Source organism: Polypterus senegalus, chromosome 15 (genome assembly GCF_016835505.1).
Source record: "Polypterus senegalus isolate Bchr_013 chromosome 15, ASM1683550v1, whole genome shotgun sequence".
NCBI classification, from domain to species: Eukaryota; Metazoa; Chordata; class Cladistia; order Polypteriformes; family Polypteridae; genus Polypterus; species Polypterus senegalus.
The window spans coordinates 46,983,125-47,002,389 of record NC_053168.1 but is presented as its reverse complement, the minus strand read 5'-3'; the positions used below and the strand labels follow the sequence as shown (position 1 = coordinate 47,002,389).

The 19,265-nt window shown below is 38.9% G+C and overlaps 1 protein-coding gene across 2 annotated transcripts in view; it reads right to left on the bottom strand.

The window, feature by feature from the left end:
• Positions 1–19,265, bottom strand: part of LOC120515912 (secernin-1-like) — a 71,115-nt gene that overhangs the window by 16,600 nt on the left and 35,250 nt on the right. For both annotated transcript variants that reach the window (XM_039737281.1, XM_039737280.1), the window contains exons 3-5: positions 18,401–18,582; positions 4,471–4,673; positions 3,474–3,656 (exon numbers count right to left, since the gene is read on the bottom strand). In XM_039737281.1, the coding sequence (XP_039593215.1) occupies positions 3,474–3,656; positions 4,471–4,673; positions 18,401–18,582 (568 nt within the window). The remainder of the gene's footprint in view (positions 1–3,473; positions 3,657–4,470; positions 4,674–18,400; positions 18,583–19,265) is intronic.

Here is a 19,265-nt window from a genome sequence, read left to right as displayed (position 1 = left end):
ATTGAGCCAGCTTATGATCAGTAAATTTATACTATATAATAATATTTTAAATTCATCAGTGTTTATATTACATACATACATATACATCTACTTTCATGCTAATGAACACATGTCATTGATATACTACACATACTATGTTAAATTTAAATAATAAAACTAAAAGAGAAATGTACAGAAATCAAAAACATTATTCTGTGTAATAACTAAATGAATATACACTGTATTGTATGATAAAACATACAAGATAGCTTTTTAGTACTTAAAATAGTACGAAATTGAAATAGTACGAAATATTTGAAATGTCAGATATTTACCTTAATAAAACACCATTTTACAATTAAATCCTACTGCTGACAAGATTTCATTTACCAGTTTGTTAAGATATTCAGATCAAATCAACATTAGAAAGGTAAAATAAATAAGATATTCAAAAAGTAAATGAAGTAAGTAAAATAATTGCTAAAAAAGTTGAACCTAGCAGCAGTAGCCCAATTTCCATGCTATCTGATATACGAAATGCATAACACGTCTACAAAGAGAACAAAACCAGAGCATCTTCTTATCTCTCTCTTTTTTCAGATGTGGCCCACCTACGTCACAATATGTTTAACTTTGGTAAGCTTTTTTTGATGGACTATAATTTTTTCCAAGTTTTAGAAATGGTCGGATTAATATAGAATAGAAATAATAATATTAATAATAGTAGAATATAAAGTGAGGAAAAAAAACAAATGTTAACAATTATTGATAATAAAGTAAACATTGCTAACATTGCATTTCAGTGTTCATTAATATTAATCAACAATGTTTGGTAACCTTCATCTTTCCTTAAAACATAAAAAGCAGGCTCAACACAGAAGCTGAACTGTGCATCTATAAAGAAAGCTCTGCCTTTACTTTAACTTAAAAGTATTAACCTCTTTTTTTGATCTTAAGTCATATGTAACTTGTGAGATATTTTTCTTCTTTGTCTGTTTTGAATTCATATGAAAATGTATTACTATTACTGCGGTGGGTTGGCACCCTGCCTAGGATTGGTTCCTGCCTTGTGCCCTGTGTTGGCTGGGATTGGCTCCAGCAGACCCCCGTGACCCTGTGTTTGGATTCAGCGGGTTAGAAAATGGATGGATGGATGTATTACTATTATTTTTAAAAATTAAAAGTATGGACATTTAATCTTTTGACTTTTTATTCCATACCAAGACTTACTGCTGTTCCTGTAGAGTAGATCCTTCAGTGGTTCATTATCATTTAAAAAGCGCTGTTCTTTTGTAAGTTCTGATTTTCTGGATTTCTGGATTTACTGACTTTCAGTTTTTCAATTACTATTGAAATGTGTTCGCAGTGGGTTGCCTTTTTTGTCTTCTTTTGTTTTTTTTTTGTTAAAGGTAAATAAATGTCATTATTAATAAAGATCGTGTTTTTTTTTATTTGTTACTCAAGTCTGTGGTTATATGGTTCCCATCCCTTGTGGGGCATTTACGTGCATTTCTGGTATATTTTTTGAGCTATTAAATATATTTTAAATGTTTGAAGTTAAAACCCCTCTTCAGCCCAAGTTGACTGAAACCAGCCAGTAAAGTTCTGGGTCAGGCAGTCTTGTTTAAGGCCTTTTCTTGGGCAGACTAGGGAGGCCCTGGCCTGTTTATGGGTCTTTTTCAATGTCTCATACCATTATACTATTTACTGTATTGTCCAAATGTAACAATATCTACAAAGTGAGATAATATATATTGTAAAACGTGAGACAAAACACCTGGCATTAAGAAAACTAACAATAAGGTACAAGTACAAACAACCCTAAGGTCACAATTGTCTTATCTTGACCAGATATATATGTTTTTAATAGCTAACTCTGGTGCCCTCTGGTAGTGATAAGAAGTGTAATAGACATGAAAACATATAATTCACATACATAGCCATGCTGATATTCCCATAACAGTCTTAGTGTAAACTAGAACATTGCTTGTGGGTTTAAATACACTTTTGTCAGAGACTGCATACATGGACATTAACACTTTTAAGTGGGGTCAGTTGTGCTTACTTTTAAACACAGTTTCATCACACAAAGAGTAGTCCACCATATCAACAAACTAATTAAAAAGGCAGGCTCAGTTATGGGTTGTACTCTTGACCCACTAGAGGTAGTAGGAAAGGAGACAATGAAAACAAAACTGTGTCATTATGAACAATACTACACATCTCCATTTGACACACAAATTTTTACGTACTTTCAGCTAATGAATTATTCAGCAGGTGTGTCAATAAACACAACTGTGGCTCCTTTATACCAATAACAATACGCCTTTATGATGCCTCATTGTGACTGAGACTGATCTTTTTATCTTTGGCTAACTCAGAACTTTCTCTTTCTTTTTACTAATTGTGATGTGTATTTGATGTGGATTGATGTTGTTTGTTATAATATTTATTACCTTATTTTTCTGAGCTACTATAAGAAGATATTATTTCCCCTTTGGAAAAATTAATTCATTCATTTTCTCTTTCTTTCTTTCTTTCTTTCTTTCTTTCTTTCTTTCTTTCTTTCTTTCTTTCTAATTATAAAATCAAAAGATGGGTGTACACCTAAATTGAAAACATAAGATTTAAAACAGGTCTTGTATGTGACTAAAGGATTGTTTTAGTCAACTTATATTCCCCCTATGGCAGCAACAAAGGGTTTTGTGTGAGTAGTGGTGGTTAGACTTCCCAATCTCCCTCTGGAATGTGGTGAGCACAGCATATTAGGCCTGTAATTAATGCTAATCCTACACTTAATTTTATAGAATGGCTTGATAAAAGTAGGCTATATGAATGAATGTAATGTATAAACATATTAATCAACAGCCACTTCAAGAAACATTACTTCTGTGCCATAGTAAATTCAGACTGGAGTCTTTAGCCAGAGTTAAACAGACCCCATTTCCCCCAATAACCAGTATACAGTGTACTAGCAGAATGGAATGCAGTGCATTTAGAAATGGATGGCTGACGAGAGCCAGAGAACTTGTCGTTGCTCCCACAGACTTGGCTCTGCACTGAAAAGACAATGAGCTTTTCACTGTCTCTGGGAGCAAAGGTTCTGCACTGTGTGCACTTTGCAGTCAGATAGACAGTGGCATCATGCAGGCATCTCTGTCCCACTGAAAGAGTCAAATTGTTGGTTTCAGTTAACCTATTCTTTCATTGCATGTTCCTGCTATCAAGCACTGATAAGGTACTATTGTTACTCAATAAAGACAACAACACATTTTCACAGATAACCTATGGAAAGTTTATAAAAAAAGTGCACCATTACAGAGACAGAGTTTAGATAATTAAACTCCACATGGTAACTGATCAGTGTGTATGAAAAATTAGATGATTATGTAATGTTTAAGTTATGAAGTATAGTTATATGACTAAGCAATAAACTTTTATTATGTTGTTAGTTCAAAATTCATGCGTAGTAATATTTAACTCTCTGGACTTACCTATTTGATTGCTACATGGGCTCAGTGCTACTTCTTCATTAGGCAATGAAAACACTTTTGAAAAATCAAACTCTTGGACATCATTCCACCAGCCCTGATCCTGGGCATATTTCCTAAGATTTGGATGTTCTGCATCAATATGTGTTGTTATAGACAATTTATTGCATAGTTTCACAACTCCTTCTGTGAATAAAACAATTCATTATTTATGAGGAAACCTTTTTAAGCAAAAACAGTTATTTGAATACATAAACATTTTCTGTACAGTTTATGATCACTATAACACACACAAGCACCTCTCAAATAAACTTGAAGCTTCCACAGTTTACTTGAAGAGGCATTGTGAAGATATCCATACAATACAATTTCTTATGCTGACATCAGCTGTCCACGTCAGGATTTCACCTACACTGCTCTATGGTGATAAACTTGAAGGGAACAAAGGGTTGGGCAGTCTCTAAAACAGGAAGGATAATTTTTCTGTCTTGTTTCTTCTGACATGACTAATCCAGAAGAGGTACAGTAATCTCAGACCTGGCTGTGACCAGTGGTGTATTAATAAAAACCTCTCCCTGGGTCATTAACAAACAATCTGATGACCTGAATGGTGGATGTGCTAGACTTCTTGTAGATCAAATTTTCAATATTGACACTCAGAGTTGTTTTTCTTTATTTACAGTGCAATCTAAATACAATTGACTTGCTCATTAATAAATAATACATGTCTGAATTAAAATATGACAGCACTTTAAAGCAAAAACACACTGAGTTTATCTTTAAAATGTAGTTGATCCCTTTATTTTCAGACTACTGCAGTAAATATTTTGTAAGTATTTCGCACAATTTGAAGTACTATTACTAACTTCTACTATTTTTTTCCTGTCATCTTGTTGATGATTAAAAGATTCATTCTTTTAATTTACAATGAAAGGTTAGTTAATACTGTATAAAATGTATGTTATCAGGCAACTTTCTTGCATGATGACTGCTTACATACCTGTGATTCTTTTAGCTACCCAATACTTCTCAATAGTCTCTAAAACCCAAGCTTCAGTTCTGTCCACAATCAAAAACGAACTCTGGAAAGAATGGCACGCGCTACCATCTTCATAGTAGTTTCCACCCTGACCATGTTTCTCCAGAAGGGATGTTATTGTGTCTAAAGCCTCTTTGGCTGTTGATCCTCTTTCTAATCCAAGCCTGAAATGAAACAAACAGTTGAAAATATAATTTGTTTTTGAAAAATACAGCTTTAAAATCTGTCATGTCTTACAGACATTTTAAGGAACATGATAAATGCTGGCCCCTTGAGCAAGAACCTTAACACGAAAATTGCTCCAGGGGCACTGTACAATGACTGACCCTGCATTCTGACTCCCGAAGGTCATGCAAAAAGACAATTTCCCCAAGGGGATTAATACAGCAATCCAAATCAACAAAATAAATAAATAATACCCTGGAATTAGGCATATCCCACCTGTTCTGTCACCAGAAACAAACATGTAAGCCTGCAAAATATTTGTAGAGAATATGCATAGAAAATAAACTAAAGTTAAATTAATAAAAATGCATTACCTTATACATATATAATAAACTGCTAAATTAATCAATATGCAATTTTGTTATAAAGTACTTATCTATACTAATAAAAGGCAAAGCCCTCACTCACTCACTCACTCACTCACTGACTCACTGACTCACTCACTGACTCATCACTAATTCTCCAACTTCCCGTGTGGGTGGAAGGCTGAAATTTGGCAGGTTCATTCCTTACAGCTTCCTTACAAAAGTTGGGCAGGTTTTATATCGAAATTCTACGCGTAATGGTCATAACTGGAAGCAGTTTTTCTCCATTTACTGTAATGGAGATGAGCTTCAACGCCGATGGAGTTTCGTGTGACATCATCACGCCTCCCACGTAATCACACAGTACATAGAAAACCAGGAAGACCTCAAAAAGCGCTGAAGAAAACATGCATTATATAATTGAGAAGGCAGCGAAACAATAAGAAGCGAGCGAGTGACATATACAACCATATTCATGAGTTCTGCTACTTCGGAAACAAAGCACGATGTAAACCTACACTTTAAATTAAGTTCATAGACAGGCTGCCGCTGGCGTTTGTAATTTAGTGCCTGCCCATATAAGGCCGTCCGTCAGCGGCAATCCAATAGCAAACTGCCACGGGTAAATATTCACGGGTGAAGGACTGTGCTTATGGAGAGGAAGATGAGATGGTCAGGGTGGTGTTTGACACAAACTCAGCGAAACTGCGAGAGAAAGTTTTAAGTGCCAGGACCAAGGTAACATTAAATACAGCCACGGACGTAGCACGAGATGGCACCAGCACAGCTGGGAACCTTCGATGCATGTACACCGAGCGGCTCACGTGAACTGGCGCAGTGCACAGATAAAGGCAACAGTTCCAAAAGCGCTGAACAAAAACCGAATTACACAATTGAAAAGGCAGCAAAAAATATGAAGCGTCTGATAAGCATATTCATAAATCCAGCTACTGCGGAAACAAAGCACACGGTGGAAAAGTCAATGTCCCGCTAAAGGAAGACAGTGTAAAAAAAACCCGTGCATGCAGTGTGTCAGGTCTCAGATAAAGAAGAAGCGCTGCATTATGGGATCTGTAGTTTATTGTGTTACCAGCGCTTCATATACCCGGGCTTTAATAACAATAATACAGTATATAAAATGATCTCGGGCGGATATAATTACATGCGGGCGGATGTGGCCCGCCCTTGAGTTTGACACATATGGACTAAATAGAACTTGAAAAGATATGTTTTTCAAATGTGATCGCAATTCAGATAGAGTTGACGCGCACTACAGCCTGCATGCCTCAATGAGTCATCCTCCCCTCGCTCTTACTTTTTTACCGTTCATCTAATGAATACACTGAGTATGGCTTTACCAAAACAATCATTGATGGCGAATAAAGTATCCATTATTCGAGTATGTAGAGCGGGATATATATATATATACATATATATATATACCCGCGTATCGCAGCGGAGAAGTAGTGTGTTAAAAAGGTAGAAAAAGAAAAGGGAACATTTTAAAAATAACGTAACATGACTGTCAATATACAGTATTTGTTTTGTGAGTGTTACTGAGTGTTGCTGTCATCAAGGATTTGATTATCATTATTTCTTTCAATCAGGTTCGTATTTGTAGGATGTGTTGTGTTCAAGTTACATTCCGTGTTTGTCAATCGTTGTAAAGATAACAGGTTTCATTCATCGATTCGTTTCTTACTGCATCAATAAACAGCTCGTCTTCTTCTTTATCCGAGACCTGACACACTGCATGCACGGGTTTTTACACTGTCTTCCTTTAGCGGGACATTGACTTTTCCACCGTGTGCTTTGTTTCCGCAGTAGCTGGATTTATGAATATGCTTATCAGACGCTTCATATTTTTTGCTGCCTTTTCAATTGTGTAATTCGGTTTTGTTCAGCTCTTTGGAACTGTTGCCTTTTATCTGTGCACGCGTCAGTTCACGTGAGCCGCTCGGTGTACATGCATCGAAGGTTCCCAGCTGTGCTGGTGCCATCTCGTGCTACGTCCGTGGCTGTATTTAATGTTACCTTAGTCCTGGCACTTAAAACTTTCTCTCGCAGTTTCGCTGAGTTTGTGCCATTACAGTAAATGGAGAAAAACTGCTTCCAGTTATGACCATTACGCGTAGAATTTCGATATAAAACCTGCCCAACTTTTGTAAGGAAGCTGTAAGGAATGAACCTGCCAAATTTCAGCCTTCCACCCACACGGGAAGTTGGAAAATTAGTGATGAGTCAGTGAGTGAGTCAGTGAGTCAGTGAGTGAGTGAGTGAGTGAGTGAGTGAGGGCTTTGCCTTTTATTAGTATAGATGGATACTTTATTTGCCATCAATAATTGTTTTGGTAAAGCCATACTCAATGTATTCATTAGATAAACGGTAAAAAAGTAAGAGCGAGGGGAGGGTGACTTATTGAGGCACGCAGGCGAAACCACAATAGCACGCGGGCTCGATGTGTCGGTGCTGGCGTCAACTCGATCTGAATTGCGCGATCACATTCGAAAAATATATCTTTTCAAGTTCTATTTAGTCGACATAAATATCTTTGGTTGGAATGTAAGGCGAATTCACTCTTTACATTTGTATGGTGAAGAAAAATTTATGCAATGATGCCTACATTTAACTTACATTCTTACCAAAGATATTTCTGTCGACTAAATAAAAATTCCTTCTATTTAAAATTTGAATAGAACTTGAACAGATACGATAGTTCATAATATCCACGCAGACTTGCACGTAAGAGCGGGAGTCATCCGTTTTAACAAACAGCGTATTGCACTGATACGAAATAGCCTGCCCATTTAATTATTTAGGAATGGATAAATAAATTAAGATTTTGTACAAATAATGTTTTTCATTTTTCTACTTGATGGATTCTGGCACCCCCAGCAACAGTTGCTCGCACCCCAAAGAGTGTATATATATATATATATCTATATTGTGGTATCCGGCCGGTACCTCCTCCAGACTGCGAGGGGGCGTCCGCCCTGGTTATGTTGGGGACCACGGGTAAAGGGCTTAGAAGCCCAGCCCTGTAGGGACCCGTGGCCACCGCCAGGCGGCGCCCCGGTGCCTGAATATCCCTGGAGCCCAGCACTTCCGCCATACTGGGGCGTGGCTACGGGGGACTGCCGGGAAGCAGCTGGAATTCATCCGGGTTCCTATTTAAGGGGCTGCCTCCCTTCAGTCGATGGTGGAAGTCGGGTGGAAGAGGACGGAGCTAGAGAGAGGACGGGAGGCGGCCAAGAGAGAGGCACAAGGACTGTGAGGCCTGGACATTTGGGGGAACGGTGCTGGAGGCACTGGGAAGTGCACTGACGTAATTATTGTAAATATAATCGAAAATAAAAGTGTGTTGGGTGAAATTAAGATGTCCGCCTGTCTGTGTCCGGGTTCAAGTCCAAAGTGGCGTAGCCGGCAGGATGCTCCACCTGGGTCAAGGTGGGGACCTGTTTCAGAAAGTAATATTTCTGTGGGTGACCCGGCGCGGCAGCAGACCCCACACACTCGCTGCGGGAGTGGCCTGTGCACAACCCCGCGGGAGCGGTTTACCCCAGGGACTGCCGCCGGACCGCAGAATGGCCATCCCCGGGTGCGGAGGAAGGAGAACGGGCGTCGCCCGAGTGCAGCGGGCTCCGAGAGACGTGCCCAGCTGGCGTGGCGACACAGAAGGCCACATCGAGGCAGGGGCCTCGGAGTGACGGGATCCGGGAGGTGAGTGCCCTGCCCTGCAGTAATTGGCCCTTCGGGGTCGCACTTACCTCGTTTTCCACAGGGAGGGACGATCCGGATCTGCGTCCGTGGCAGGAGCACGCCGGGCCACGGGCTGTCGACAGCGCGAGGGCGGCAGCGGAGGAGGCTGCGGAGTCAGAGCCATTGCAGCTCAACGAATCGCCGCAGCTGCGAGGCTGCCAGGAGGCAAGCCACCGCACCCAGAGCAAGGGAGACAAGATGGCTGCGTGCCGGATGTCCCGCCCGCTGACAGGCATGGGATTGGCCGGTGTGTCTTGTGTGCCCACCAATGACGGTACAGAGGCGGGTCCAAGGAACGCCAGTCTCGTACCAAGAAGAGACCCGATTGGGCCAGAGGGAGTGGCCCACAGGAGGCAGACGATGAGTGTGGCTGATCGACAGGTAAGCCCACCGACGTCTGTCTCCTTATTTTCGCCGGCGGCTCTACGCGAGCCAGAGGAGTCCCTTAGGCCCGCAGAGTCGCCTTTACTGCAGTTGCTGGGTGCTCTCGTCGTCCGGCTGGAGCAGCTGAAGGGGAAGGCGGCCACGTCGGGAGAGACGCCGTGTGACGCAGAGGATTGGCGCGACGCTGGAGCCTTCGGCCGACAGAGTACCGCGGGGAAGGTAGGTCTTGCCGTCCCCGTAAAGCATGAGGGGGGATCCGCCGAAAACGGCCGTGACTTTAATAAGGAGGACCGGCAACAAGTAGGCAATTCCCCAACAGCGGACGCGGCGGTGCAGACTGCCTGCGGAGCGAGGAGAGCGAGTATGCAGGGGCTGGCAGGACAGGGGCTGTTGAGTGCCCTGGGTCCTAGCGCCCTGCGCTCCAAGCCCGTGGCAGTCTCCTGTCGCTCTGCAGGGACGCAGACGGAGCTGGATTTCAGCTGTCACCATGCTCAGACCCAGACCATCAGGGCGTCCAAGAGGAGAAGGAGGAACCGAGGGGTGAATGCCGGTTCCTCCGATAGAAGGGGACACGACGCTGGGTGCGCGTGTCCGGTGAAGGGCCGTCCTCTGCGGAGGCAGAGGGAAAACCCTGGGCGGCTGGACAAGCCGCCTGTGAGAGCAGTCCCGCTGAGACCAAGAGGATGGGCATGGAACCTGCGGCGGAGGAGCCAATCAGGCAAGTCGCAGGCTGTCGGTTGGGGGGGTGAGCACTCAGAGACCGACAGGACGCTCGGGTTGAGTGTCCAGGCAGTGCTTCTGGCCCTCCCTTTTCTCTTTTTACAGGCCCGAAGCCCCGACGAGCGCTGAAGCCGACGTCGTTGGGAACCTGCCCTCCTGGAACGGGCCGCTCTGCGGGAGGGCTCCCAGCTGGGAGGCCGATGGTGCCCCGGCTGGCGGGGATGGTGGAGGCGAGAGCGGCGCAGACCCAAGGGGCGCGTTGGCGTCGGATGGGGTGCCAAAATAAGATGTCCCAGGGTGCCGTGTTGGACCCTGGGGACATAGTAGGACCCTCTCTGTGGACGTGCTGCCCTTTCGGGAAGTGCCGCTCGGAACCACGTGTCTTCGCTAGCGGTGGGGCACTGTGGCATCCGGCCGGGGCTGGAGCCCATCCGGGTTCCTATTTAAGGGGCCGCCTCCCTTTAGTCAATGGTGGAAGTCGGGTGGAAGAGGACAGAGCTAGAGAGAGGACGGGAGGCGGCCAAGAGAGAGGCACAAGGACTGTGAGGCCTGGACATTTGGGGGAATGGTGCTGGAGGCACTGGGAAGTGCACTGACGTAATTATTGTAAATATAATCGAAAATAAAAGTGTGTTGGGTGATATTAAGATGTCCGCCTGCTTATGTCCGGGTTCAAGTCCACTATATATATATATATGTGTTTGTGTATATGTATATATGTAGATATGTATGTATATGTATATACAGTGGTGTGAAAAACTATTTGCCCCTTTCCTGATTTCTTATTCTTTTGCATGTTTGTCACACAAAATGTTTCTGATCATCAAACACATTTAACCATTAGTCAAATATAACACAAGTAAACACAAAATGCAGTTTTTAAATGATGGTTTTATTATTTAGGGAGAAAAAATCCAAACCTACATGGCCCTGTGTGAAAAGTAATTGCCCCTTGTTAAAAATAACCTAACTGTGGTGTATCACACCTGAGTTCAATTTCCGTAGCCACCCCCAAGCCTGATTACTGCCACACCTGTTTCAATCAAGAAATCACTTAAATAGGAGCTGCCTGACACAGAGAAGTAGACCAAAAGCACCTCAAAAGCTAGACATCATGCCAAGATCCAAAGAAATTCAGGAACAAATGAGAACAGAAGTAATAGAGATTTATCAGTCTGGTAAAGGTTATAAAGCCATTTCTAAAGCTTTGGGACTCCAGCGAACCACAGTGAGAGCCATTATCCACAAATGGCAAAAACATGGAACAGTGGTGAACCTTCCCAGGAGTGGCCGGCCGACCAAAATTACCCCAAGAGCGCAGAGACGACTCATCCGAGAGGTCACAAAAGACCCCAGGACAACGTCTAAAGAACTGCAGGCCTCACTTGCCTCAATTAAGGTCAGTGTTCACGACTCCACCATAAGAAAGAGACTGGGCAAAAACGGCCTGCATGGCAGATTTCCAAGACGCAAACCACTGTTAAGCAAAAGAACATTAGGGCTCGTCTCAGTTTTGCTAAGAAACATCTCAATGATTGCCAAGACTTTTGGGAAAATACCTTGTGGACTGATGAGACAAAAGTTGAACTTTTTGGAAGGCAAATGTCCGTTACATCTGGCGTAAAAGGAACACAGCATTTCAGAAAAAGAACATCATACCAACAGTAAAATATGGTGGTGGTAGTGTGATGGTCTGGGGTTGTTTTGCTGCTTCAGGACCTGGAAGGCTTGCTGTGATAGATGGAACCATGAATTCTACTGTCTACCAAAAAATCCTGAAGGAGAATGTCCGGCCATCTGTTCCTCAACTCAAGCTGAAGCGATCTTGGGTGCTGCAACAGGACAATGACCCAAAACACACCAGCAAATCCACCTCTGAATGGCTGAAGAAAAACAAAATGAAGACTTTGGAGTGGCCTAGTCAAAGTCCTGACCTGAATCCGATTGAGATGCTATGACATGACCTTAAAAAGGCGGTTCATGCTAGAAAACCCTCAAATAAAGCTGAATTACAACAATTCTGCAAAGACGAGTGGGACAAAATTCCTCCAGAGCGCTGTAAAAGACTCACTGCAAGTTATCGCAAACGCTTGATTGCAGTTATTGCTGCTAAGGGTGGCCCAACCAGTTATTAGGTTCAGGGGGCAATTACTTTTTCACACAGGGCCATGTAGATTTGGATTTTTTCTCCCTAAATAATAAAACCATCATTTAAAACTGCATTTTGTGTTTACTTGTGTTATATTTGACTAATGGTTAAATGTGTTTGATGATCAGAAACATTTTGTGTGACAAACATGCAAAAAAATAAGAAATCAGGAAGGGGGCAAAGAGTTTTTCACACCACTGTATATGTTTATATATGTGTGTGTGTATGTATATATATATATATATGTATTTGTGTGTGTATGTATGTATGTGTGTATGTGTATATGTATATATGTATGGATATGTATATATATATATGTTTATATGTGTGTGTCTATATATATATATATATATATATATATATATATATATAACAGCAACACTTATCACTCACAACAGTGACAAAACAATTACATTGACAATCATGTTACGTTATTTTCAAAATGTTTCCTTTTCTTTTTCATTACTTCTTTAACGCACTACTTCTCCGCTGCGAATCGCGGGTATTTTGCTAGTACTATATAATGCACACAGTATGGCATGGCAGTGAAGGAGTTAATGATCTATTTCTCATCTCCAGGAGACTGGGTTCAAATTTTAGCTTGAACACATGCTGCGGGGAACTTTATATGTTCTACTTGTGTCTTTAGTTTTTACCTCTAGTTAATCTAAAGCTCCACTTACATTTCAAACACATGCATGTTAACTTATTTAGTTGTTTTATTATAGTAATGTAAGCCTACTGATTATACAACTAAATCCTTCACATAGAGGGAAATAAGCTATGCTAATAAACTAAAATTGCTTGGGTGGAAATTTTTTCAGCAGTATATCCATGGGTATTATGGTGTGTAGAATTACCAGAAGTTCTTCAAGTCTCTCATACACAATTTATTCCAGCTGCACTACCTTGGTTGTAGCAAATAATCCTTCAAAACCTTTACAACTTGAGCAGTTTAGAGCATTTCTCTTGTAGTCCTACAGCCCTAGATTTCAATATCAAACCAATTAACAACCATCCCAGAGAAGACATAGTTACTGTATGTAGACAGGAATATACTGAGTATGACGTCTATATGCAAAACAGAAATAAACCAAGATAGAGATAGTGAATAAAGAAGAAGAATACCATTAAGACAAAAAAATAAAAAAACTGGCCATAGAAGGTTGCTTATGATTAGATTACACTTTATACTTTATTTTCCCCAAGGTGAAATTCAAAAAACATTTGTCTCCAAGGAGAAATTCTAATTCACTTTTAACACCTGAATTCCAGAAACAAGTTCTGAAAGTTCAAGAATGAGAAAGTCAGTATAGCAATTGGTGTCACATAATAATGTCTGCTACCTGAGTATGTAAAATACAAATCGAGATTGTATGAAATTAAGCTGGTTTTCAGATGTATGCAAACAATTTAAGAACATGGACAAAATAAGCTCTGCTAGTTTCAAGCACCATATTTCAAAGAATAGTCAGCCCATTATACTGTAGATCAACAGCTCTCTTTACCTGAAATAGCATGGATCAACAGATATTTCAAAACTTGACAGAGTTTAGCAATATCTATGATAACATAAATAAGGAAATAGTCTTCATAAAAACAAGATGCAAAATGACCAGTCATACTATTCATTATGCCCTATTTGATACAAAGATTGAGACATTTTACCCATACTGTATATACCACAAGTCCATAAGACCCATACTGTACATGCCACCATAAATGTAAAATTGCAAAATCACCATAAAAAAGGTTACAGCAGCCCACAGACTCGTGTAAATTAATCTTCAAATGCAGCATTCCACTTTTGACAATTTTGAGCATATTGTATCATATACATTATAATACACATGAGAATACACACAGTTCCCATTCAACTAGCTGACACCAAACGTTCATATTACAGACAACTTAGACTAGTTACAGACTAAGTGCCACCTTCAAGCAAAAAGAACAAAATCCACTCACTTAGGTGAGCTCAGACTATGCAGAATGAAACCTAACAGACAGCATACTTACTGTAACAAACACTTCAGAAAGATCAAGTAAAACAGACTATAACCTGCTTGATATTATAAAAGACACTGTTGGCATGTAAATTTTAAATAGCAAAATACGCCTTACTTTTGTAAACTGAAAGCATAACATTCTTCTATATTTAACACACCCAGGCACTTCACACAAACATACAGACAAAAAGTCAGAGCACTACAATATATTTTTCTTTTTTGTTAAGGTACAAAAGACTTTTTACACTGCACTAAAAACACAGAATGCAAAACATCTCAAGCCATCTATTTTCTTAAATGTTCTTTCTTGAACTGGGTTACACTGGTTATGTAACAATTCTATTATTATGCCTACCTACTGATGGAGTTCCATGCAAGCAGGCTCTGGCAGTGACTATGATGTGAATAAAGCTTGAAGGATGCACAGTTTTTAAGACAGGGTAAAATGGGTGACAAGGTGACTGTGGAGGCATTCCAATCTGTAAGAATAAATGCAACAGCCCATTTCCAAGCATAGTATTAGTTAATAATTTACTGCAACATAAAATGTAATACTTTAATGGAATGAATGTGTTACTGTCTTTTAAACAGACGACTACTGTTTAGAAAATGCTCATTAGATTAATAATACATTTGTTTCTGGGCTCATTGTCACTAAAATACAGATTTTATTAATATATTTTTGTATGCTAATATACAGTAATTTCCTCTAAATGTTGCAGTGTTTAAATTGGAATAGAAAATGTTAAAAATATCAGAAGAATAAACTGCCTCAGGCATAATTTTCCAGTAATATAGTCTGAGCAATTTAAAGAATATTCCTTCACCATATATCTTGCAAGTGTAAAACAAATTCAGTTGCTGAAAATCAGCTGAAAACCTGTAGCACATATTGTTAATAAAAAGTGCTTTCCATGTGTTATATCTTATCATAATGGTTGTTTCAGTTATTTGTAAGGACGTAGCAGAAAACATGGAAAATGTCTACTAAATAATGACAGGCCCATGAGATGGGAAATACTGTACATTTTGACATATTTTAGCCATGCACAACTACACTTAATTAAAATTTGATCAAGTATCTTTCATTTTTCATTGTCGAAATATGATTGGAATGTATTTTTTTAAAAAGCTTGAATAAATGTGTAAACTGTATTACAATGAATGAACTACAACAAAACAAACAGACTTACAATGCTACATTCTATTCAAATGAAAACTGACATTTTACACTGTACAAGATCTTCTGTCTTTACTGCTGTAGCCCCATAACATACAAAAGAAAAAAAATAAAAGACAAAATACACAGTTGACTTGGAAGTATATAAAAGCCTAGAATTCTGAACATCATGAACAAAGAGCAAATCTTTTCTAATTTGACGAGTGTGGCATTATTTTGCAAGTCATTGTCTAAATTATGAAAAATACATTTATACAAACATTTTGTTTATACATTATAAATTCCGTTTTTGTGCACTTTAATTCATTTCAAAATTAAGAAACCCTACTAGAAAGCATGTGCAAACCCTGTCATCATGACCAAATCACAAGAAGATCTAATCTGAATATAGAAATATAGTTGAGAAATATAACAGGATAAAAACTTTTGAGATAAATGTCCAAAATAAAAAGGTATGTGGTAACTGGCTCTAGATTAGACTTTGATGAAATGCTCTGTATAATAAGTGCTGGTCTGCTTTAGAACTACTTAATGATAAAGCTTATTTAAGTTGAACTATTCTTATTCTTTGGCGTAACTCTACAAAAAAAACACATGCATAGGATGTCACCTTCCTGTTGCAGTTGCAGAATTCTGGCTGTTCAGTGGACTGCACAAATGCATAGCAAGAGTCAAACATGTGAGCTGCGATTACTCTTATGCCAAAATCAGTACAAAATTCAGGAAATCAACTTGGATTATTTACTGAATTCATATTCAGTTTCACTTCTTTTTATCTGATGTACAAACTTCATACACTTGTAATTATCATTTCTTTAAAATATCAGTGATAGACTCACCTACTTTAAACCTGAATCTGAAAAGTATGGTCATTGACACATAAAAAAAGATTAACAATGCTCTACGGTTAAGGCTGCCACCGCTCTAACTCTGTAAAGAAGGGCACCTTAGGATAAAAATTGGAACTTTGTAGAATAGTTTTCCCTATGATGCCACAACACACCTTTACATTCTGTTATGGTCTTTTAGAATTGTCCTTTGGTTTAGGCAACAGTTTATGGTAATCTCAAAAGAAAATATGCTCACTGGCAAACTAGTAATTGTCATAGTAATTCTCAAACATGCTTAATCCAATTCAGAGGAGCACGTAGCTACTTGGCACAATGCTGGAAAAGGACTTGAACTGTTTACTCTACTGATTTAATTTTCATTGACAAGTCTAGCTGCTTTAATATATATCAGTGGAACTTTCTACATGCAAAATTAAATAATTATTTATTTAAAGTTAAAACAGCAGAAAAAGCAGGACTGTATGATAACTTTATTGACTAAACGTTTTACAAACTACTGTAAACATCAGAAAGAATAAGGTGTAACATAAAAAATGAATGAATTATTAACATATGTGTACATTTTAACTGGCAGATTTTTGATATCGCCCTTCTCCCATACACACTTTCATTCCCACCACAAAGTCTGAAATCCTTCCTTGTGTTAAATTTAAGGGATCCCCCAATTTCAAAAATGAATTTCAAGCCCTTGAAGCAAAATATGTAAAAAAGAGAACAGCAATTATGGCAGTATTATTTACAGTAAAACATAAAAACTACTCAGAAAAGAGGGCAGCAAATGACTTTCTCCACCCAACACCTGCAATAAGAATGTGTGAAAACAAAGTACAATTCACAAATACTGTATCCCAAGGACTGCAAAGGTCCAGTGGACACATTTGACTATCAGCTGGCATGTAATAAATATTATCATCATCCTAACATGACAGCAAGTTAAACAAATTTTGTTATCATAAAAACATATTCAACTATAATTATGCATATTAAAAAAATGAAAATGTTTAATCTAGCTTTAGATCATATATCTGTTTTCAAGTAAGTTTATCATATGGGTCAGCAACATTGTTTTTCACCAGGAAACAGGAGATAAGCAGCCATAAACTGGTTCAGATTTCCATAAGAAAAAAAAACCTACTGTGTAATATCATAGTTTAAAGACAGTGAAATCAAACACTGATTAATGATTGATTAATACAGAGTATAGCCTTTTTTTTTGCTTTCCTTATTGATAAAACTTTAGTTGTAGCAATATGTAATGGTATCTTAGTGTTTTAAGGATAAAACAGACAAATGTAAATTGGATGGAGATAATCAATGCGGGCGGCACGGTGGCGCAGTGGGTAGTGCTGCTGCCTCGCAGTTAGGAGACCTTGGTTCACTTCCCGGGTCCTCCCTGCAAGAAGTCTGCATGTTCTCCTCATGTCCGCTTGGGTTTCTTCCAGGTGCTCCAGTGTCCTCCCACAGTTCAAAGACATGCAGGTTAGGTGAATTGCTGATGCTGAATTGGTCCTAGTGTGAGTTTGGTATGTGTTTGCCCTGCTACAGACTGGCACCCTGTGCAGTGTTCGCTCCTGCCTTGTGCCCTATGCCACCTGGGATAGGCTCCAGCACCTCTCCCCTGCAACCCTGGTCTGGATTAAGCATTTTAGTAAATGGTATAAACTTATTCTGCTACCACTAATCTTAGTATTTGTTTCTAAAGGCCAGCAGTGTTGAAAGTCCAAAACATTAAGTTTAAATGTTATTACTGGTTGCTTGTCTGACTTTGCTTTTCTATTGCAGTGTTAGCAGCATCATACAGTATATTTTCTTCCTTTTGCAAACTAAAATGTTGATCCTCTGCATAAACATCATCATACTACTTTTTCACTGAAAGTATTACTCAGCAGTTCAGGCACAGAGAATTTACTAATGCTGATGCCTCCATTGTATTTTGAATTAAAACAAAACATACAGTATACAGTATATTTAATGAGGAATAAATTACAAAAAAATGACAAATTCTTTTTCACTATTGGCCTGTCTTGTTTTTACCTAAAGTTGTTTTTGCCCTTCAATTACTTTAAAAAAAAACATTAAAAGTTTATAACTGTAAGACTTCAGATGTCCTACCAGGCTGTATTTCCTTTCAAAAACATTTTGTTTTATGTCAGATATATTTTGAGAGAATAAAAGAAGGTCATAATGACAGCTACTCAAAAACAATTACCTTGATAATGAAAATACCCTGAATATAATGTTCTTTATAAATCTAAAAATCTGCAAGATTTACTGGTACTACTAAGATGTTTTTATATTTTATGACATACCTGACATAGTCCATTCCAAGCAAAGCTTCTGTCTTGCCAGCAGGGACTCTGGTATAAACAGCTCCATTTGCAATGCAGACTCCATGCTCATTGGCTCCCATTTCTGCACCCCAAAGCCATGCGGGCCTACTAAGCACAACTGCATTTGTTCTCTCAACTTGATCAATTACTATATAAGTACACTGAAATTAAAAATGAAAAGATACTGAATTATTACATGAAGGAGAACTTCTCGGTTGACTGATGAGTCTAAAGTGACCGAGTGTGAATGTTGACATGAGAATGAGTATGACCTGGGATGAACTAACATACCATGCAGGATTTGTTCCTACACTTTGCCTATTCCTGCTGAGTTATATAATTTAAAAGTCATGAAAAAAAAGCAAAGATTGGACAGTATATATAATAGAAAATAACAGATTAACCAGTGAAGGTTCACAAGTTTGAAGTTGAACCTGAAACTGACTTTTTAAAGCTTTATATGCACTTCAGTTCTAGAAATACCAACTTAATTATTTTGATCATGAATGCATTGCCATCCTTACTACTAGATTAATGAGATGTACATGAAAAATGGCTGCGTTTAGAACACATTTGCTTCTTGTGAATGAATGTATATCATACATACATTTTATTATGAAGCAATCTCAAATGCAAAATCAGCAGTAAAAAAAGGTTTCATTTACAACAGTGCATTGAAAAGGTGAATAGACAAATTGTTTACAAAATATGCTAAAGAATATACAGTTTAATGTTTCAATAAATACAATCAAAGCCCTAAAAATGATTAAATGGAATATCGTACTTGTAATTTTAAGATAACATTTGGAGATCCTAAAGCAGAATTATATCATTGCATATACAT